Source organism: Mauremys reevesii, linkage group 2 (genome assembly GCF_016161935.1).
Source record: "Mauremys reevesii isolate NIE-2019 linkage group 2, ASM1616193v1, whole genome shotgun sequence".
In the NCBI taxonomy this organism is placed as follows: Eukaryota; Metazoa; Chordata; order Testudines; family Geoemydidae; genus Mauremys; species Mauremys reevesii.
Window position 1 is genome coordinate 72,493,955 of NC_052624.1, and position 23,416 is coordinate 72,517,370.

Consider the following 23,416-nt stretch of genomic DNA (forward strand, 5'->3'; position numbering starts at 1 on the left):
GGATACTTGGAAGAAACTGGAATAAAGAGCAATGACTGCAAGGACTGTGAGTGAATGCTGGACCCAGACTAAAAAGAGATTAGTGTGTAAAAGAGATTAGTGCTAAAAAGAGATTAGCATTCTGGAACTGATGAGGATCTTATCTGTATTCAGTTTGATTAGACATAGATTTGCACATTTTATTTTATTTTGCTTGATGACTTACTGTTATTACTTGGAACCACTTAAATCCTACTTTCTGAATTGAATAAAATCACATTTTACTTATTAATTAACTCAGAGTATGTATTAATACCTGCGGGAGCAAACAACTGTGCATCTCTCTCTATCGGTGTTATAGAGGGTGAACAATTTATGAGTTTACCCTGTATAAGCTTTATACAGGGTAAAACGGATTTATTTGTGTTTAGACCCCATTGGGAGTTGGGCATCTGAGTGTTAAAGTCAGGTACTTCTGTTAGCTGCTTTCAGGTAAACCTGCAGCTTTGGGGCAAGTAATTCAGACCCTGGGTCTTTGTTGGAGCAGACGAGTGTGTCTGGCTCAGCAAGACAGGGTGCTGGAGTCCTGAGCTGGCAGGGAAGGCAGGGGCAGGAGTAGTCTTGGCACATCAGGTGGCAGCTCCCAGGGGGTTTCTGTGATCCAACCCATCACAATTGGCACAAAAAGTGCAAATGTGCTAATAAAATTTGAAGATGACACAAAGTTGGGAGATATTGCCAATATGGAGGAGATGTGGAATATCATACAAAAAGACCTGGAGGACCTTGAAAATTGGAATAATAGAAATGGGATGAAATTTAATAGTACAAAGTGATGCATTTAGGGACTAACAACAAGAATTTTTGCTATAAGCTGGGGACTTATCAGTTGGAAGTGACAGAAGAAACAAAAGACCTGGGTGTATTGGCTGATCACAGGATGACTATGAGCCACCAATGAGATGCAGCCGTGAAAAAAGCCTAATGCAATCCTAGGATGCATCAGGTGAGGTATTTCCAGTAGAGATAGGGAAGTGTCATTGCCATTATACAAGCCACTGGTGAAATCTCATCTGGAATAGTGTGTGCAGTTCTGGTCTCCCATGTTTAAGAAAGATGAATTCAAACTGGAACAGATGCAGAGAATGGCTACTAGGATGATCAGAGGAATGGTAAACCTCAGGGCCGCACAGAGGATTCAGGGGGTCTGGGGCAAAGCGGGGGAGCTGCGGCGCTTGTACTCACCCGGCGGCGGTCCGGGTCTTCGGCAGCATGGGGCCCTTCAGTCGCTCCGGGGCTTTGGCAGCACTGAAGGGCCCCCCGCCTCTGAAATGCCGCCGAATACCCGGACCGCCGCCGGGCCAGGGCTCGCAGGGCCCCTGCAGGGCAAATGCCCACTTGCCCCCACCCTCCTCTGGGCGGCCCTGGTAAAACTACCTTATAAGAAGAGTCACAAGGAGCTTGGCTTGTTTAGCCTAACCAAATGAAGGCTGAGAGAAGATATGACTGCTCTCTAGACATACATCAAAAGCAGGGCGGCTCTAGGAATTGCACTGCCCCAAGCAGGGCGGCACGCCACGGGGGCGCTCTGGCGGTCGCCGGTCCTGTGGCTCCGGTGGACCTCCCGCAGGCGTGCCTGCGGATGCTCCACCGGAGCCGCGGGACCAGCGGACCCTCCACAGGCACGCCTGCGGGAGGTCCACGGGAGCCGGCTGCCGCCCTCCCGCAGCACGCCGCCCCAAGCACGCGCTTGGCGCGCTGGGGTCTGGAGCCGGCCCTGATCAAAAGTATAAATACCAGGGAAGGAAAATAATTATTTAAGCTATGCACCAATGTTACTACAAGAATAAATGGATATAAACTGGCCATCAATGAGTTTAGGCCTGAAATTAAGTGAATGTTTCTTACCATCAGAGGAGTGAAGTCCTGAAAGAAGTCTCCCAAGGGGACCAGTGGGGGCAAAAAACATAACTGACTTCAAGACTGAGCCTTGTAAGTTCATGGAGAGGCTGGTATGATGAGATTGCCTATAATGGCATATGGCCCATCTTTGACTACTAGTAGCAATATCCCCAATGGATGGAGATGGGGCACTAGATAGGGATGGCTCTGAGTGACTAGAGAGAATTATTTCCCAGATGTCTGTCTGCAGGGGCGGCTCTAGACATTTCGCCGCCCCAAGCACAGCGGCATGCCGTGGGGGGCGTTCTGCCTGTTGCTGGTCCCGTGGCTCTGGTGGACCTCCTGCAGGTGTGCCTGCGGAGGGTCTGCTGGTCCCGCGGCTCCACCGAAGCTGCAGGAGGTCCACCGGATCCACGGGACCAGCGGACCCTCTGCAGGCAGGCCGCCGAAGGTGGCCTGCCTGCCGCCCTCCCGGCAACCAGCAGAGCGCCCCCTGCGTCATGCCGCCCCAAGCACGCGCTTGGCATGCTGGGGCCTGGAGCCGCCCCTGCTGTCTGGTGGGTTTTGCAACATGCTCCGGGTCTAACTGATCACCATATTTTGGGTTGGAAAGGAATTTTCTCCCAGGTCAGATTGGGGGAGAGGCTGTTTTCCTCTGCAGCATGGGGCACAGGTCACTTTCTGGTTTAAACTAGAGTAAATGGCAGATTCTCTGTAACTTTAAGTCTTTAAATCATAATATAAGGACTTCAGTAATTCAGTCAGAAGTTATAGGTCTATTACAGGAGGAGGTAGTTGAGGTCCTAGAAAAAGAATCCAAGATGTTTTTAGTAAACATACATATAGAAATGTGTTCATTGCAACATATACATTTTTAAGTTGAGAGTGTCAGAAAGTCAGGGACTACAAAAAGGGTAGATCTCATTAAGGGAATGCCCAATTCAGCTCTAAATAAAAGTCCAGCTTTCTGCCAGTTCACAGAGATCTGAATCAGGTCCACTCCCACTAGATGAGGGTGGTCAGCGCATCTCAGGAGGTTGTTGGCACTTTATAGGATTGGGCCCAAGGACAGGAAGGAGTGGAAATTAGAAGAAAACTGAACAGCTGATTTGAGGAAGTCCTGAGAGTCGCTTATTTATTTGCCTTTGTTATTTCATTGCTTTTATTTTTCTTTTGTGGTCATGGCTGCCTGTCAGTAAGTCACTACTTCAAAATATACAGGACAGATTATTTTTATGCCACCTTGTATAGCTAATATTTATCATGAAAGGATTTATTTTTCTTCCTTGACAACCTGATGCATGTACATATTTTCCTTTTATATTAACAAATGGCATGCACCACGGGGTAGGCATCACAGAGCTTTGACAATATGAATTATCAAAGTGACAAGCTAGTAAACATAGGAACCTTAACTTTGAATTAGTTATTAAATGCAAACAAAAAGACCAAGTGATGGTATGGCTGGCATTTTAAATGTACAGCAATCAGTATACTTTTTTTTTAAAAGTAACAAACTAGCTATATACAAATATAATGCTGATAGGTTAGAAAAAAGGATGAACCCTGACATGAGAAGTATCAAAGATACTGCTCTGCACTCTGAGCTCACTGCCCCCTTGCCAGTTAGAATGAAGAGTGGTTGGGTCCACTTCTTCTATAATACCCAGAGAAAGGATGTTAAACTTGGGGCCCTGTGGACAATGTTTGCCAAAAGATTCCAAGCTCATGTATCCATTTACGCATTCTTAAAGAGCAACTCATCTATTTTCAACGACTTTTGCAAACTCTATCAATATAGAAGTCTTCATATTTATCTATGTCAAGTATTTTACAGATCTGAAGGTATAATTTTATTAATATTTAATTTGGAATAATCATTTATTTAAAGGGGTTTTGATATTGTATATTAGAGCAAACCTGATACGAACAAAACACTTTTCACTTCTTCAGTCCCAAGTCTCCAAAGTGTTTTACAAACATTGCTGAAGTCTCACAACACTCCTGTGAGATATGGAAGTATTAACATAAGAACATAAGAGCAGCCATACTGGGTCAGACTAAAGGTCCATCTAGCCCAGTATCCTGTCTTCGAACACTGGCCAATGCCAGGTGCCTCAGACAGGTAATCATCAAGTGATCCATCCCCTGTCGTCCATTCCCAGCTTCTGGCAAACAGGCTAGGGACACCATCCTTCCCCATCCTGGCTAATAGCTATTAATGGACCTATTCTCCATGAACTTACTAGTTCTTTTTTAAACCCTGTTATAGACTTGGCCTCCACAAAATCCTCTGGCAAAGTGCCACAGGTTGACTGTATGTTGTGTGAAAAAATACTTCCTTTTGTTTGTTTTAAACCTGCTCATTAATTTCATTTAGGACTCCTAGTTCTTGAGTTATGAGAAGGAGTAAATAACACTTCCTTATTTACTTTCTCCACACCAGTCATGATTTTATAGACTTCAATCATATCTCCCCTTAGTCGTCTCTTTTTCAAGCTGAAAAGTCTCAGTCTTATTAATCTCTCCTCATATGGAAGCTATTCCATACCCTTAATCATTTTTGTTGTCCTTTTCTGAACCTTTTCAAATTTCAATATATCTTTTTTGAGATGGGGCAACCACATCTGCATGCAGTATTCATGATGTGGGCATACCAAGGGTTTGTATAGAGGCAATATATTTTCTGTCTAATTATCTATCCCTTTCTTAATGATTCCAAACATTCTGTTTGCTTTTTTGACTGCCGCTGCGCATTGAGTGGATGTTTTCAAAGAACTATCCACAATGACTCCAAGATCTCTTTGAATGGTAACAGCTAATTTAGACCCCATAATTTTATATGTATAGTTGGGATTATGTTTTCCAGTGTACATTACTTTGTTATTTATCAACACTGAATTTCACCTACCATTTTATTGCCCAGTCACCCAGTTTTGAGAGATCCTTTTGTAGCTCTTCGCAGTCTGCCTGGGACTTAACTATCTTGAGTAGTTTTGTATCATCCGCAAATTTTGCCACCTCATCGTTTACCCCTTTTCCCAGACCATTTATGAATATGTTGAATAGGACTGGTCCCAGTACAGACCCCTGGGGGACACCACTATTCACCTCTCTCCATTCTGAAAACTGACCATTTATTCCTACCCTTTGTTTTCTTTTAACCAGATACCGATCCATGAGAGGACCTTCCCTCTTATCCCATGACAGCTTACTTTGCTTAAGAGCCTTTGATGAGGGACCTTGTCAAAGGCTTTCTGAAAATCTAAGTACACTCTATCCACTGGATCCCCCTGGTCCACATTCTTGTTGACCCCTCAAAGAATTCTAGTAGATTGGTGAGCCATGATTTCCCTTTACAAAAACCATGTTGACTCTTCCCCAACAAATTATGTTCATATATGTGTCTGACAATTCTCTTATAGTTTCAACCAGTTTGCCTGGCATTGAAGTCAGGCTTACCAGCCTGTAATTGCCGGGATCACCTCTGGAGCCCTTTTTTAAAATTGGTATCACATTAGCTATCCTCCAGTCATTTGGTACAGAAGCTGATTTAAATGATAGGTTACACACTACAGTTAGTAGTTCTAAAATTTCACATTTTAGTCCCTTCAGAACTCTTGGGTGAATATTATTTGGTCTGGTGATTTATTCCTGTTTAGCTTATCAATTTGTTCCAAAACCTCCTCTAATGACACCTCAATCTGGGACAGTTCCTCAGATTTGTCAGCTAAAAAGAATGGCTCAGGTTTGGGAATCTACCTCACATTCTCCGCCATGAAGACCGATGCAAAGAATTAATTTAATTTCTCCACAATGGCCTTATCATCCTTGAGAGCTCCTTTAGCATCTCGATCGTCCAGTGGCCCCACTGGTTGTTTAGCAGGCTTCCTGCTTCTGATGTACTTAAAAAAAATGTTTGCTATTACTTCTTGAGTCTTTGGCTAGCTGTTCTTCAAATTCTTTTTTATCCTTCCAATGTTTACACTTTTTACACTGCATTTGCCAGAATTTATGTTCCTTTCTATTTTCCTCACTAGGATTTAACTTCCACTTTTTAAAGGCTGCCTTTTTGCCTCTTACTGCTTTTTTTTTACTTTGTTGTTTCCCCACAATGGCACCTTTTTGGTTCTCTTACTATGTTTAATTTGGGGTATGCATTTAAGTTAAGCCGCTATTATGGTGTCTTTAAGAAGTTTCCATGCAGCTTGCAGGGATTTCACTTTTTGCACTGTACCTTTTAATTTCTGTTTAATTAACTTCCTCATTTTTGTGTAGTCCCCTTTCTGAAATTAAATACTACCATGTTGGGCTGCTGTGTGGTGTTTTCCCCACCACAGGGATGTTAAATTTAATTATATTATGGTCACTATTACCAACCGGTCCAGCTATAGTCACCTCTTGGACCAGATCTTGTGCTCCAATTAGGACTAAATCAAGAATTGCCTCTCCTCTGGTGGGTTTCAGGATCAGCTGCTCCAAGAAGCAGTCATTTAAGGTATCAAGAAACTTTATCTCTGCAGCACATCCTGAGGTGACATGTACCCAGTCAATATGGGGATAGTTGAAATCCCCCATTATTATGGAGTTTTTTATTTTAATAACCTCTCATCTCCCTGAGCATTTCACAGTCACTAACACCATCCTGGTCAGGTGGTCCATAATAAATCTCTACTGCTATACTTTTATGATTAGAGCATGGAATTACTATCCATAGAGATTCTATGGTACAGTTTGGTTCTTTTAATATTTTTACTTCATTTGATTCTATGCTTTCTTTCACATATAGTGCCACTCCCCCACCAGCACAATCTGTTCTGTCCTTCCGATATATCTTGTACCCTGGTATTACTGTGTCCCATTGATTATCCTCATTCCACCAAGTTTCTGTGATGTCTATTATATCAATGTCATTTAATATGAGTATCAGTGGATGAAAAAAGCAACAAAAATCTATCTGAAGCTATAGACCCCACACACGTTTTTGCAGCATGAGCTTTAGTGGGTGAATACCCACTTTTAATATGAGGTACTCTAGTTCACCCATCTTATTATTTAGACTTTAGCATTTGTATATGAGCACTTTAAAAACTTGTCACTTTTTAGCTGTCTGCCATTACATGATGTAACTGAATGGGACTTTTTTCATTTGACTGTTTGTTATCAGATCCTGTATTTTATCATCTTCCATCCTCTCCTCCTTACTAGGACGTAGAGAATCTCCATTAACAGATGCCTCTGTCCAAACCACATGCTCCTCCGAACCTGTTGGCTTTCCCCCAGCCCTTCGTTCAAAAACTGTTCTACGACCTTTTTAATTTTAAGTCCAGAAAAGGACTGAGCCTAAACAGGCCTAGATTTCCCATAACAAATCAATATGCTCATCCAACATGCTGGATCTCTGTCCTTCCAAAGCAATCTCCTCAGTTCCTATGGTGGAATCCAACATTCTCCCTCCATACAAACAATTCAATTGGAGCACTGTGGGTTCATGTGCACATTTATCCAGCTCAAGACCCAGATCCTGCCTGAGCCTATCCTGGTAAATCACTGTTTAGAGATGTGGCAACAGATACAAAGAGCTTAAGTTGTTGCAGAGAGTTATACAACAAGTCTGCGACCAGGGGTGGCTCCAGGTATTTTGCCGCCCCAAGCACGGCAGGCAGGCTGCCTTCGGCAGCTTGCCTGCGGGAGGTCCCCGGTCCTGCGGATTTGGCGGCAGCCTGCGGGAGGTCCGCCGAAGCCGCGGGACCCACAGACCCTCCGCAGGTGTGCTGCCGAAGGCAACCTGCCTGCCGCCCTCGTGGAGACCGGCAGAGCGTCCCCCGTGGCTTGCCGCCCCAGGCACATGCTTGGTGTGCTGGTACCTGGAGCCACCCCTGTCTGTGACAGAGCAGGGATAACAATCCAACTCTCTTAAATCCATTTTCTGTGCTTTAACCATTATACAGACCTTTTTGGGAATGCTGTTGGTGACTGGGAGGTTTGGAAATTATGATGATAGATTAAAGCATCAATGATTTGGTTCCTTTTCAGTTTCCACAACTGGGATTTGGGGTTGGATGGGAGCAGAACTATGTAACTAGACTGTATTTAGCAGGAAAAAGTATTACGGAATCTCTATTTTAGCAGTGTTATCTTCTATTAGCTGGTCTGATTCACCTCAGATATCTTGCCTTGAGTTTGCTGATGTAACTTTATTTTTTTATACTGTTCAGACTGAGTTTGTACATATTCTCAAGGGATTACTTGCAAAAAGTTATCAGATTGCTTTCTTTTCCTGCTGCTTTTTCAAACCCAGTTTGAAATGCTATGCAGAAACTGTGTGTATTTAACACTCTCCACGTCCCTCTCATTCCTCCAAACTTGTTAACACATCTCTGATGACGTGGGGCTCAGAACTGAAGGGAATACCTCTGGTCCCCCCCCCCCCCCTTATCCAATCAGACCTCTGGGCAGTGGCCACAGACACCTCAGAGACCTGGGAGAAGCCGCTGGTGCTGTCAGGGGTTCTCTGGTGGGTGTCCCCTCCACAGAGTGACCAGCTGTCCCGATTTTATAGGGACAGTCCCGATTTGGGGGTCTTTTTCTTATACAGGCTCCTATTATCCCCCACCCCCTGTCCCGATTTTTCACATTTACTGTCTGGTCACCCTACCCCTCTGGATCCCTGATTTTTAGCCTTTGATCTCACTGCCGTCCCTGTTGTTTCATATGTTGCCCCCGGTGTTCAGTTGTGGCCCGGGTCTGATGGGTCTTCACCCAGCCCAATTTGAGGGGGCCTCGATCCCCGTCCCAGGACTCGCAAACAGAAGGGACAGGGGCAGCGACTTCCCTGTTTTCGGACCCGCCACCTTCCCTGCGATCCAAGACACACCGGCCTCCTGCAGACCAGCACCTCGGGTCAGTCCCGCTGCCGAGTTATTTCCCGGCTTCTCTCGCGGGAGGGGCGCACGCCCCGCGGTGAGGGTCCCGTTACGCGCCTGTGGCCGGGCCCAGGCGCCCCTCACCCTCCCCAACCCGGCAGCGGGCTCCCTCCTACTCACTGCGCGGCGGCGGGAGGGGCTAGTCCTCGGGGAAGCCCCCGTTCTCTACGCTCCGGCGCCCCCCGGGCCCCGCTCCTCTTGCCGCAGCCCCCGAGTTTGTTTTTTTAATCAACTGACAGCCCCGCAGCCAATCAGATCACTCCTTCTTCGGAGTCGCCGAGTTCCCCGTCCAATCGCTGTCCTCCTTGCTACAAGGTGCGGGGCACCATAGAGACGGCTAAACGCCGCCGCTGTTGCCATGGTCACAGCAACGCTCCGGGGTCGAGCTCGGTCAAAGTAACACGGTGGGATGGGGTCACTGTCCTGGGGCTTGGGGCCCCGAGCGGGGGTCGAGGCCTCCCCCAACCAGAGGGGGTGCAGGGCCGCGGCTTCCCCCAGGTGGGGCCTAGGAGCGAAGCGGCGCTGGCACTGGGGGAGCTCGCAAAGAGGAGTGAGGCAGCCCAGCCTGCTCCGGCCGCCTCAGCGCCCCGGGGGCGGCATGCACGGGGGCGGGCGGGTGCTGGGAGCAGCGAGCGCTGCGGCCCCTTTCCCGCTGAGCCGCTAGCTCGCACCGACGCGCGGGTCCCCGCCTCTGGAAGCGCTCCGACCCCGGCCCCACTGAACCAAGGCACAAAAATCCCATTCAGAGCGGGACTACGCCCCAGAGGGGTCCGCTCTAAAACACACTAATAACTTTGCTTATTTGCAACTTATTGCCTTTAAATACAGCCAGGCTGTAACTCCCTGCGCACCAGGAGTTACCTCTTTAAAATTTCCATAGTTAGTTCAAGCAGTTACAGGACCTGCAACTCAAACATTGTGCAAGCCTCCCCCCAAAAAACAACAAAAACTTGGCGAAATATAATTTCCCTTCAGTATCTACATAGGTTTTCAATCCACACCAGTTTTCCAACTCATAAAGAGGCTAAAATTAAAATAAGTATTTATAATGGAAGATGGAGGTACCTGCTGGCATGCTTTTAATAATTGTATTGAAATTTACTGTACACAGTAAATCAGAAGAAACCTGCCTTTCCTGGAAGCCATCCTCTTTTTGGTTATTTGGTTGGAAATTTTGGTTATTTCATTTTAACACACCTAATCCAGTTTTGATTGAGTACTCATAATTTGGGCAATTTCTAAATCTGGTTAGAAAGTCATAAATTTAACACTTACAGGATCATTCTGTCAGAATGTCATACAATACAGACTAATTCTGGCACATTTGCAGCACAACAGATATAGATCATTTGCTCAGATACTTAGTGCCTTTCTACACATGGAGTTATTCTATAATAACTTTCATGTGTAGAAAAATAGAGCACACATATCACTCCATAAATCAGAAAAGTCTGCAAAAGTCAGCAGATGCAACACATTATTTTTCAAGGCTGTCTGTCCCTTATCAGAGAGAGAGAGAGAGAGAGAGAGCGAGAGCGCGCGCGAACGATACTGGAATAGTTTTATAATCAGTGCCATTAATCCTGTACTTGCCATTTACATATTGCATGGAAGGAGAAATTAAAACATTTAATTCAGTTCAATAGATTTTTATTGCTTTTGCCAACTTTTTGAAACATTACAAAAAATAACTTTCTTCTAATCACAAACAAATTACAAAGGCTGGATCTTTTACATTAGAGACGTCAGAGAACTGTGTACTTTATATAAACTTAAAACATTGTTTCTCCATTTGGAATAATGTTTAACTTGCTTTGGGTTTTATTATAAAAGTAAAAGCATTACTGTTTTATTTAGAAAAGCAGTCATAAAAAGCTGGAACTGTATTGAATGTAATTACATCACAAGTGACCAAATATAATGAATACTAAAATTAAAAATTTTGTTCAGTTAAATGTGCTGAACATTGGAAGACACAGAAAAACAATGTGAATCACATAACACCAAAAGGGAAAAATATGGTTATAAATGCCATGTCGTCTTTATTTAGAAAAACCCTGGATGTCTGACACATTACTCCAAGAACTCCAAATAACCGTCAATATGTACTAAATTCAATATGAAAAAGTCTTTAGGTTAATATCAATTCCAACTAAAAGTTTTTCCTACAGCTGACAATTTTACTAAAAAAGTTACAAAATAAAATTCATTTTTAATTAAAATCACTAGGCAAATTTGTTTTGCATTTATAACACTACTTTTTCATAGACTCAAAACTGTGTGCCTGTAGTCATAAATTCATTTTCTATAAAATAAATTAATGTTGATATAAACAAGCCACCCTTCACACACTCGTACTATGCTAGATAGTGGATGTGACCTAGAGGAGTAATTTAAAACACTGAATTACTAATATGAAACAAAAGCAAATTAGAATCAATATGTTGTGTTAATGCCCTACAAATTCTATATTTGTGAATTTAAAACAATATGAACCAATTAAGTTTCATTTACAGAATTTATATACAATATATAACCCTTTATTATGCTACAGGTTCTGTTAAATTGCACCTATTTATTACAGTTATATTTGATAGCACTTTGAATCTGCCTTTGCAAAGGGAAAATGTTAGAAAACTACTGTTTACACAGATAAATGCATTTGAAATGAAAGATACTGGGAGAGGTTTTGTTAAACATAAGAGAAATAGTTAATACGTTTGGCTGGAAAAAAAAACAACCCAAAACACTAGTGGCTCTGAATTTTGTCCTACAAGTTTTGTGATGATAACTTGGCAACCTGGAACATTTTGCATTTTTTACGTAAAAAACATATACATTAAAACAAAGAGGAAAGTATAATTAACTTGGACACATCTAAAACAGAATTAGAATGTTTTTCTTGCAATACATAGGAAAATACTAAAAATGAGTTTTTGTGAAGTTAATGTTTTAAAATGACTGCTTTGTAAATGAGACCTTTTAGGAGATATCTGAATTGAGTGGTCAAAATTAAGACCTATATTTATGTAAACATACATCTTTATAAATAAATTAAAAAGGATCAAAAGGAATTTCCTGAGGTGGCTCTGCAGCCAGATACACAGTAGCATTAAGCTCCATCCCTGGCAAACAAGGCATCTAAAAAGTGCAGGGCTGTTTATTTTATTCCACTGTTAGAATGGAAAATATTGGCTTAATTTTAAGTTTTACCCCAAGGTAAATCAGTGTACAGTAATTATCACTGCTCATTTACACCTATTAAGGGAACATATGTATGTGCGCGCACACACACGCGTACAGGAAACTATGTCCTTCACTATTTTACTGTATACGTGATTTTTTTTTTGAATGCAGAGAAGGAAACAACATTTATACAAAGTAAAAAATAAGCAGTAAATTACTTAAACATAAGTTACCACTGGGTTTTTATGCATGTAATACCATGTCTGATTCTGATGTCCAGTGGTTAAAAAGAAGTGAGAATATAACACATTATTAACCAAGAACATTGGAACAAAATGTAAACAACTTTGCAAGTCATGGTATTTCTGGCACTGATTAATTATTTACATTATTCAACAGAATCAAAGGAATACTGTGATTCTAAGAGAATTTCAATTTTTTACTTTAAATAGAAAAATACCCACTTCCTGTAAAGTGGCCAAAACTTATTAATGCTTTGGCAATGAAAACCAGATGCAAAATATTCAGTGTCATGAAACCCTGAACTCTGGCATTAAAGGATTAAAAATCTCAAGACCTGTGATGTCGGTTTGGGTCTTTGGAAACTGTTGTGCAGCTGTGGACATGGAAGAATAAAATGCTAAAGGAAGACCAGTAAGTAAAAAAGCACTGTGGATAATGCTATGTACACTGGCAGAGGAGTTTTTATTCTCCTTCTTGACTATATCAGAAACAAGATACTTAACAGTCAAGAGTTGACTTGCAGACATGGACTTCATTCTTCCTGAGGTTTGAGGGGGGGGGGGGGAGAAGAGAGAGAGAGAGCCATAATTCTAGTATATATCTTATTTCAACCAGAGAAAAAACATGTTCCTTGAAGGAGCATATGTTCAGGCTCAGAAACAGGCCATACAAACACCCAGGAATGAACAAACACCTATACTGTGCCTGACTCAGTATTAGTCAAATTCATAGTGCAGACTTTATTTGATTTTGCTCAGACTTTAGCTATTATTGTGATGTCCGTTTGTATAGCATTACTCATACTGCTTTGTATTGTTGTCTGTGTCCAAAAAAACTTTTTTTCCCTGGAATTCAGCCTAACCTCAGCAGCACCATTTTACTATACCATGATTACAATTAAAGGGGATGGTAATCTATGTAAAGTTTAACTTTTTAGTACAACTTTAATGCCAGTAGCAATATTTCCACCATGCCCAATAACTGTTTTTAGTTTTACTGTAAAATTATCCTCACCCCGAATTGCCAGCACCGCATTGAGTAGTATTTTGGAAAACATTGCCCGAGTTTAATTCTGTTCCCTTTGAAGTTAATGAGAGTTTAAGCATAAAATCAAAGGGAAAAAACTCTCATTAACTTCAATAGGAGCAGAGTTAAGCCAAAGGTGAGTGCTTTTGAAAATAGTGCCCTCTCTTTTTAATATATGTAGTTTGTACTTAAAACTATTATGGGCCTAGCAAATGCTGTTAGCAGCTCAAAATTTAGATAAATAATTTGAGAAAATAAAGGAACACCAAAAAACCCCAAAAATAAGGCAAAAAAACATCAACAGTGAAAACAGGTAAGTGATCAAGATTTTGATCTTTACATAAAACTATAACATTTCCTCAAATACAAATGCTCACACTACACATTGCAGGGGTTGGAGATACCAGTACAATAACTTGGAACACATCAACTGCATTCTCAGTGAACTATCTAAATGTCCGAGGGCCCCAATAAACTTAGTATACAAATATTAACTTTTTCAAATTTGTTTTACACAGTATTAAGATTCATACCAATTAAAATAAATAAAACTTTTTTAAAAAAAAATTAAGGTTAATATGCTACCAAATATGCCCTTTACAATGGAAAGGATCAGAACTGTAAACACAAAACCCAAGGTAATTTGTAATCCATAAAATACTGGTCATAAAGCTATCTCAGAATTATAACCAACTGATGATAAATTAGTCAAACACTTTATAAATTAAAAAAAGAATAAAGCCTAATTCAAGAAAAAGATTCTGATGAGGACAAGAGATGCTGGAAAGGCTTCAGTTTCCTCTCTGAGAACGTGGATCTTCCATTAATGTCAACAGAAGTTATGCATGCACAGGGAGAAGAGAACGTATCTCTAAGAGTTCAAAACTATAATGTAATGTGCTCTAATAAATAGTTATCAACCAAACTAAATACATACTAAATTATTTGTGTTAGAGAGCCATTTTACATTAAACATTGAGCTTCCAGAAATATCAAATACTGATTTGAGATTAAAACTACATTTAAAGAGGACCCGTATTGCTATTGAGTAATATAATAGGATTTGAAGAACAGATTTTTTTTAAAAGGGGATGGAAAAGCATTATATATATTTTAGGGACTACATCATGTATCAGTTTATGGTTGAAAGGCCAATGCCATGAAATATGAATCACAGAATCCAGAAAGATCATCATCATATAGTGGAGAAAAGTCAAATATGCAGTTTACGTAATGGCACATTAACATTTGTTCTATGGAAACTGATATAATCTGTGCTTTCCCTGCAAAAAATCACAAATGTAATTGCCTGCACTGAAAACAAAATTTTGTAGCAGAAGTTACAACAGAGACATATTAGAACATACTAAGTAATGTGGACCAATAATTATCAGCAAAAGCTGATTTTACATTTATGCACATATTGATTACCAAAAAGAATATGCATTCATTTCAGTCTTCCTATTTAAAAAAATGAAAATAAAATTTCCAATAAAATAAATATTTGAGGAGTGATCACCACTCATCTTACTTTATGAACATCTCATTATACACATATAGTATCTACAGTGCTAATAACTGCAGAGTCAAACGTGATATTTCTTAAAGAAACATGGAAATCACCATTCAATGGTATGATATCCTACAGTGATATATACACATACAAACACACACATACATGATTCCCCTTGATTTCGTTCTATAATGATGTTTCAGCATCCACATACTTCATTATAGGTGAATCTTCCATGCTTATTTTCACACTTTCTGGTTTCTCAGGGCTGTTGAAAGTAAAGACAAAGGTTTATGGTCTCCAAAAAACCTGACAAAAAGATTAAGCCAAGCACTTCCAAACTTTAGCATGCACGCATCCAAAGTTTGAGAGATTTTTATAGATGGATGCATTTATAATAAAAATCTCATACACACAGTACTAGTTTGAAAAGGCAGCAAACAAACCTAAAAGTAAAATCTTGCATGCCATTTTGCTATTGCATTCCAACCCTGATAGTAAGATTCTTGTGAACTGTGATTTGCCCTATCAGAAAATGATGTATTTTGACATGTAAATGTATCGACACTAAAATGTGTACCAAACAATAGTATTTACATCATTTAATTATTTTCAGGGAAATTTAGTTTTGTTAATTGTATAGAAATGGGAAAAGTGTTTTGGTTTTTTGGAGGTGTGGGGGTTGAGGGAGAAACATTTGTCATAAATTCAATTTATATCACAGACATTTTTTTATGGATTAGTATGTCTGCATTTATCCATATCAATCTGCAAACTCCATTTTGTTTTGTGAACACCATCTTGACTGTAAAACTGTACTGTGCCTAAACCTTTGCCTTTTAACCTTCATATTGGATTGGGATTCCAGAAGATGTCTGGAGAAATGCTTGTGCCTAGTGGAGGGTTAAAGGAGAACCATCAGGAGTTGTTCACCTAAACTGTCTTTTATTCAAATAAAAGACCCCATGAACAATGAGCTGGCTGCCACCCAAAGTAGTCTGGATGACTACTGGATGATTTAGTTGGTGTTGGTCCTACTCTGAGCAGGGGATTGGACTAGATGACCTCCTGAGGTCTCTTCCAACCCTAATATTCTATGATTCTAGTCCTTTCTCAGGTGGGCCCTAACTAAGCAACAGATTACCTGACAAGAAACTTCAAGCAGCTCAGTGCAGTCATTTAGCAGGGGGAACTGGAACTTTATAAAAGAAGGGTCTTTTCAATGGCCTTTTTATAAGCAACAAGAACCAGAAGGCAAACTGTGCAGGAAGAGAAGGAAGGATCTTGAGTTCCCTAGGAGCCACTGTCCAAATCCTAAAGGGCTCTCAGAGTGGTAAGGAAACTGAGGCAGGGATTTAAATGAAGGTATTTTTATTTTTTCTTAAATCAGTATCTCTCTTGTGCTTGGTCTGAGTGAAATGTGACTGGTTTGTAAGTTACTTTGCAAAATTACTTGCTTTCATTGTCACATTCTGCCTGAGGAAGGAAACAGTAAACTGTATGGTCCTCAGCTTCAGTGGAACTCAGAGTACGCAAACCCACTGAGTAAGCTTGGAAGGGTTGGCACTAGTTTCTGTGCCTGTGCAGTTGGATTGTGAAGTCCCATTTCTAAGAAGGGGACAAAGGATCTCTACCCCAAGAGTGTGCCCACGGACAAAGGGACAAACAATGCCTAATCTCTAATCAGACCCAGCAAGCCTTGAGCATGTGGGATCCAGCAGCTGAGTCCGAACAGCATCCAACGGTGGCATCGAGGGCGGATGCAATGGGCTCAGATAGTTGTAACATTTATTTACTAAAACATATACTCTAAACTTTAGAATACCCAATGGGAAAATTATCCCTTTTAAATGGAAAGGAGAAATCTAGAATTTGATGCAACAGGGAAAGAGGGCATGATTACCACCTATACTGCTCCAAATATCAGGTAATTGGAAAGGGAGGATCACTGAAGAGCAATACAAGGTATATTCTCAACCTCCCCCATCTCTTATTCCTTTTGAGGGGAACAGTTGACCTTGGGTATGCAAGATCAAAGACTTGAACTCTGATGTGCTGCCTTTTGACCACTCCTTCCAAGCTTACTAAAACAGTTCTTAAATGTTACTGTGCTATTGTTGTTGCATGCTATTGCAGCCTAATTGTAATAGATACTGGGCTTTTTAGCAATTAGAATAAACTTCTTGGAAATATTTTAACTTGGGTTGGAAAGAGTTGTATTCAGAGATACCTATATGCAGCAGGAAAAGGGAGTAACTGCTGATTTCAGATTAATTCAGGAAGAGCAAGGAGAGTAAACTATAATTAGCAAAAGCATTCTCAATTTTATGGGTAAGAATGTGGCCAGAGCACTCTCAGGACACCTAACGCTTCTGCTCCTCTATTGCAGACAGAGACTGGCTGTTGCAGAGATTTTTGGATTAAAAATATGAGAAGTATGCTTGATAGTCATCTGAATCAGGAAACCAGGCATGCACAGAGATGATTTTGGAAGGGAACACCTCATTTACACTATTGGACTTAACAGATTTGGCATGAGCACAGTGCAAAGTTGCAATGCTTTACAAGTGCTTAATGCACTTGCTGAATTTTAGGCTAGCCTCTTTTCTTATTCTACTATTAACTAATTAATTACGGCTGCTCCTTTGAGCCTGTCCTTATTTGGATTGATATCTGACTCATTTATTGTTATGTATGATACACATAATTGGTCTTTAATCTTAGCTTCATATTTGATTTGTTGTGCTACATTTTAAAGAGCTTTTTAAAATTCTTTATACGTTTTGCATGTAATAAGATATTAAATCATAAAAACTAATTTATAATTATTGCATAAAGGAACCATATAACTTGGAGAATCAAAGAACAGAAACAAACTAATTTAAATGGAAACTGATTGGAGGGTCAGAGATGAAAGGAAGAAATCACTCATCCAGAAAGTAGAGCTGTCTCTTCTCTGAGAACTTGTTGCCTGAGCATAGTCAAAGAACTGGCTGGAAGTTTATTGAGGCATTGATGGGAAACAATATATGACCAATAAATTGTCACATAAATAGTCACATCTGCCACTACCCCCAGAGGGCCAAAAAGCTTTGAATAGTATAGTTTGAAAGCTTTGGTAGTTCTGGATTGTGAGCATGAGTAAGACTCCTCTGAGGACAGCATCTGTACAGAAAAGAAAAGAAGAATTTTCTAGACTCCAAAAGAAAAAAGACAGACCAGAACCTCAAAAGATTTGAGAGACTGGTAACTGGAAAAAAATCCAAATCAAAGAGCTTTGGTGTAAATGTGGTGAATAGGCATTAACTCAACTAAGAGTGAGCCTCCTAATATCAGTCCCTTAGGTGAGCAGCAAACTGGTCTAGAGCGCACCACAGAGCTGAATGAAAGACTGTAGAATACATCCTGTAAGTGCCTAATTAATCTGAAAATATCTATATGGACTGGTGGGGAAGAAAGATGGTTCTGCAGCAGACCAACCAATCCAGTGCTACCAACAAAGGGGTAAATAAATGAATCAAATGCTTGGCTGTATAAAACTTTACATTTTGCATCTGTGACGGGGGAGAAGGAAGACAGAGTTGTAGGAGGGGAAGGCCAGACAAGCTGAGGGGAAGGCCATATCATATTTTATTATTTTTCTCTTGGAAGAAATTGGCAAGATTCTGTGGGGAGAGAGAAAAGGAGGAGGGGAGAGGAGAGTTTGAAGAGTGAGTCTAAGATGGTGAAAAGGCAAACAGAATTGTTGCTGTGGGGCTGAATTAAATTGTTTAATTAGAAAGATGAGATAACTGAAGGAAGAGAGAACGAATGTGTAGTGGAAGAAGTCAGTCTCCTCATGGGATTTCTGTCAGAGATACTCTACAGCATGAAGTTTATCATCTGCTCTCCTCCTCTAATCCCTCCCCTTGCCCAGCGACCTCATTCTTTTCCTGTTATCAGTCATGCTCACTCATCTCCTCCCTTACTCTTCTCCTTAACCTCTCACTCTCCTCTGGCTCTTTCCCCTCAATACAAGCATGCTTCAGTCCTTCCCATCTTTAAAAACCCACACTTGGGCCCCAACTTGCCTCTCCCACCACTTCCCCATCTCCCTTTCATTTCTAAACTCTGTTTGCAATTACTGTCTGGAGTTCCACTGTTCCAATTCCATTATAGACCCTCTCCCAATCCAGCTTCCACCTCCTGTGCTCCACTGAAACCATTCTGATCAAAGTCTCTAAAGACCTCCTTCTAGCCAAATGCCAGAACTAGTACTCCATCTTCATCCTCCTTGACCTCGCAGCCACCTTTAACAGTAGCCCATGCTCTTCTTGAAATCTTGTCCTCACCTGGCTTCTGTGGCTGTCCTCTCCTGGTTCTCCTCCTACCTCTCTTATCACTCCTTCAGAGGATTTTCCTCATCCCCCATTTAACTTCCTGTGGGAGTTTCACAGGGCTCTGTCCTTGGTCCCTTTTCTTTTCCCTCTACATCATATCTCTGGGTAATCTCATCCACAAACACATATTCAACTACTATCTGTAGGCTGATGACTCAGATCTGTCTCCTTCTACCCAATCTAAAATTGCAGCCTGTATGATGTCTTCTCATGGACATCTAGCTGACAGCTCAAACTCAACATGGCTAAAACAGAGCTCAATCTTCTTCCCCAAATCCTTCCCATTATATCCTTCTCAATCACTGTGGACATCATCATCATACTACCAGTCACTCACGCCAGTAACTTGGGCGTCATCTTCAACTGACCTCCATCTAGGTCTTCACATCTAGGCTACATCTAAATCTTACAGATTCTTTTGCATGACTTCTCTAATGTGGCATTTCCTATCCATGCACACAGCTAAACTCTCATCATCTCAGTTACTACATCATCATTTTCTCTTGCCTTGAAAAATGCAATCTTAACCCACTCATATCCATTTAAAATGCTGTTACCCCATAACTTTGACCACATCACCCCTCTCTTTGCAACTCTCCATTGGCTCCCCTGCTTCTCTACTCCATCAAACATAAGCTACTTGTCTTCAGTTTTAAAGCCTTTCATGGTCAACATGTCATCTCATTCAGTATAAACAGGCAGACATCAGCAAAAGACAACCTCTATCACCCACTTGTTAAATTTTCAAACAAGCACCTGCACTCTTTTCCCCCAGATGGCCCTTCACATCTGGGAAGAGCTCTCTAAAAACACCTGCAAAGCTACCTCATTACTCTCCTTCAAACTCTCTGAAGCAATGCCTACAATAAACTTGACAGTAGTTAGGCTGCTGGTATACTGAGCCTACTGCCTGTCACACTGACCAATATTGGTCTAATTGTTTCCTTATACTCCCCTCTTCTATCAGTCTGTCAGTCTCCGTGTTTTGTCTCTTGTCTACTTAGATTGCATCTTTTTATTCTGTGTTTGTATAGAGCCTAGCACAATGGAGTCCTAGCTGATATGATAATGGTGGTGGTAAACAATAATAAAATATATTTTAGCTGTTTGTCTGGGAACTGCAGAAAAGACTGGAGGGGGAAAAGAGGAGGAGAGTTTGTGTATAAGTAATCTCCTCTCCCCCGAGAGGAGTCATCCTTTTACAGAGCATGAAACTTGAAGAGTTCTTCCTAGAGAGGGATAACTCCCTTACAGAGTTCCTGACAAGGGCAGAGGCAGAACAACATAAAAATTTAAAAATGCCTTCCACTAGCAATCTAAATGGAGTGTGCTGTGTTAGCTCCCATTTTTCCTATAAGCAGTCTCTGGGTTTTTATCTCCCTTTGGCCCGACTGAGATTCAGCCAACCAAGGAAGAACCTGCAATAGGATACTGGGAGGAATCACTCAGAATGTAGTTTGTATTAGGTGCTTGCTCCTAGGGATGAAAACAAACTCCATATGACAAAGAGGCTATTGGCCATCATGGAGCATGCAAGTCCAGTCACAGAAAATTCATGGCTGCATAGCGCCCTAACATTCCCGTATATCATTTTGATGGTTTTATCTCCATTGAAATAAACAAACTTTTTTTTCCACTGAAATTTTAAAATTAGACACAAGTTTTGGTTATTGAAGACAGGGAGTAATTAAAAAGTCAGAAAGCAAAAAACAGGACCAAGTCCCAGGCAGCACAAAGCAGTCAGAAAGCCAGTGGATTCATCCTCCTGAGGATCTCTCCACCCTCCTTCCATCTCCACAATGGGCAAATCCATAGGGATACAGATGATGCAACAGCTCACCCATCAATTCCTCATTCTATCCTTTCTGAGTGCAGGAGATAGGGCCAGAGAAAAGGGACATCTATGAAGATGGGACTGCACGAACCATGCAGAGGCTATTTTTACTTATGCCAGGCACTGGACACTAGCTTTAGGGTCATTTTCAGATGTACTGAGCACCTGCAGCTGCCAGGCCCTTCTGATACTCAGATCCTTTATGAACACATGCTAATAAAACTTTTATTAATCTAAGTCCTTTTCAGATTAGCATACATATGTCAAGCAAACTGGAAACGTCTTCTAATTATGAGACAATACTACTTACATTTTAATTAAAAGGGTTCATAGCAGGTATAATACTAGTTACTGTATAACCTCTTGGTAAAGATCACCAAAAAAAGGTTTTCAGAATCTCAAGTGTCCCTTAAAAGTAAGATGTCAATATAAATTCTGCCATATATTTTCAAGGTATAGAAAATTCATTTTTAAAACAAACTATTTTCACAGCCAACAGCTGCTAAACACAAACAAAACTGCAGTTAGAAAATGTGTAAGTGGGTAATTATAGCTACCTCAGGTTAGCTCTGGTTACTTTGGCATTCTCAGTACTCATGGCAAGAGCCTTCCATTGTGCAGTTTTGGCCATTTCATCTGATATGTTTACAACTGAGGGATCAATGCTGAAGAACAAATATACTTTTTGGTTAGTACTCAATACCTTGCAAAAGCATTAATTTTGTCACCAATACTGTTCACATCAGTAGTGCCTTCTGTTATCACTTACATAGCCACAAGTGACATTTTAAGTAAAAATCATCCTAACAAAGTTAAACAGAAATTTAGAACACCAAATCCTGGGTGGTTTCCCATGTCGTAGCAGCTTAGAACTCTTTGTCTGTAACACAGTAACTTTTGAACACAGCATCCCATCAATTCCAAAATTTCAGGGAATGTTCTAGGCATCAATGGCCAGAACCCTAATGATTTGGGGGAAGAATCAGAAAACCAAAAGGGGGAAACATGGGACACATGGAGCCCCAGCATCTGATCAACACACCCATAGCTTCATGCACCTCTGCAATTATCTATAGATCAAACTGCACCATCATTAATGCCCTTCCAGCATAACAATCCCATATCTCATCTTCGCCCAGCCTCCCAATGGAGTTTGACATGATGACATCCTGACAGACTTATCTCGCAGACTAATGTGTGCGGGGGGGGGAGAGGAGGGGGGATATGGGGCACAAGGGTGAGCACATAGCCCCTGGCTTGGGGCAGAATGAGGGACCATAATATGGGTAGGGAAGCACATAGCTCCTAGCATGGGGGAAGGAGAGGCAGACAGGGCCCCTGGCATTAGGAAAAGGGGTGCAGAGCCCCTGGGATGGGGGGCGGGGGACCCTGGTAAGAGAAGAGGGGATTATGGAGAGCCCACAGAACCCCTGGCATGGGGGAGATTGGGAAGAGTTGCAGGGAGTCCTTGCAACAGAGGGGGTTGGCAGTGTGGCACAAAGAGATTGTGGGGTGGAATGCAGGAATGCAAAGAACCCCTGCTATATACAATGAGTTTGGCCTACAGTAGCTCTGAAGTGTGTGACCCCCTCCCACTGTAATATGAATTAGATACTTCATTTTCTCAAATATCTTTTCCTTTAATCTTTCAAAAATCCATTGTGGGTTGTTTAGGAATTAAAAGAAGAAGTCGTACTTTTTAATTTTTTTAAATAAGGCTGACATCTTTCAGAGAGCAGAATTGTTCTGACCTGTCCCTAGGAAATAATCAGGGAAGAAAGCATAAAGGCACTATTATTCTGAATTTGATAAAAGAACTGAGGTTGAAGTGGACCTATATCATGAAGTATGAAGACCTAAACTGTCAACTTTTTCTGCTGATCCAGCATTTGAAATCAGGTGATACTTGCTAGACTGCCGATAAGCTAGATGTTGCAGAAATCTACTTTTTACTGCCCACTCTACCCCACCCGACCCTACCCCCGGACAAGTATTTATACAGACAGCACGCAGTGTGTCAGTCAAGTCATTTTTGCCACTTTCCCCCCCATTCAATCCCCCCCCAAATGCAGTCCCTTTACAGCAGGGGTCGGCAACCTTTCAGCAGTGGTGTGCCGAGTCTTCATGTATACACTCTAATTTAAGGCTTTGCGTGCCAGTAATACATTTTAATGCTTTTTAGAAGGTCTCTCTATAAGTCTATAATATTATAACCAAACTACTGTTATATGTAAAGTAAACAAGGTTTTCAAAATGTTTCAGAAGCTTTATTTAAAATTAAATTAAAATGCAGATCTTATTAGTTTAGTGTGATCCTTGCCCTTGCTTTTCCTTGCTGAGTTTTCCAGTGTCTGATGGCACCTATTTAGATACTTTAAGCCGCACACAAGCTTCTGAGTTATAAGTTGATAACCAGCTGGCAGGAGGT

At 41.2% G+C, this 23,416-nt stretch overlaps 2 protein-coding genes across 17 annotated transcripts in view; both read right to left on the bottom strand.

The window, feature by feature from the left end:
- NEK10 (NIMA related kinase 10) overlaps window positions 1–9,084 on the bottom strand; it is a 160,234-nt gene extending 151,150 nt beyond the window's left edge. For 8 of the 12 annotated variants that reach the window (XM_039527066.1, XM_039527068.1, XM_039527067.1 and 5 more), the window contains exon 1: window positions 8,928–9,059. The gene's annotated coding sequence lies outside the window, so the exon portion shown is untranslated. Of the gene's footprint in view, window positions 1–8,927 lie in introns of all 12 variants that reach the window. The other 4 variants (XM_039527070.1, XM_039527072.1, XM_039527069.1 and 1 more) reach the window with 4 other exon arrangements.
- A 1,380-nt stretch (window positions 9,085–10,464) lies between these two features.
- The window catches only part of SLC4A7 (solute carrier family 4 member 7), a 173,160-nt gene continuing 160,208 nt past the window's right edge, over window positions 10,465–23,416 (bottom strand). For 4 of the 5 annotated variants that reach the window (XM_039527063.1, XM_039527059.1, XM_039527061.1 and 1 more), the window contains 2 exons: window positions 21,546–21,653; window positions 10,465–15,043 (listed from right to left, as the gene is read on the bottom strand). In XM_039527063.1, coding sequence (XP_039382997.1) covers window positions 14,962–15,043; window positions 21,546–21,653 — 190 coding nt within the window. In that variant the 3' untranslated portion in view covers window positions 10,465–14,961. Of the gene's footprint in view, window positions 15,044–21,545; window positions 21,654–23,416 lie in introns of those variants that run through there. The other variant, XM_039527062.1, reaches the window with a different exon arrangement.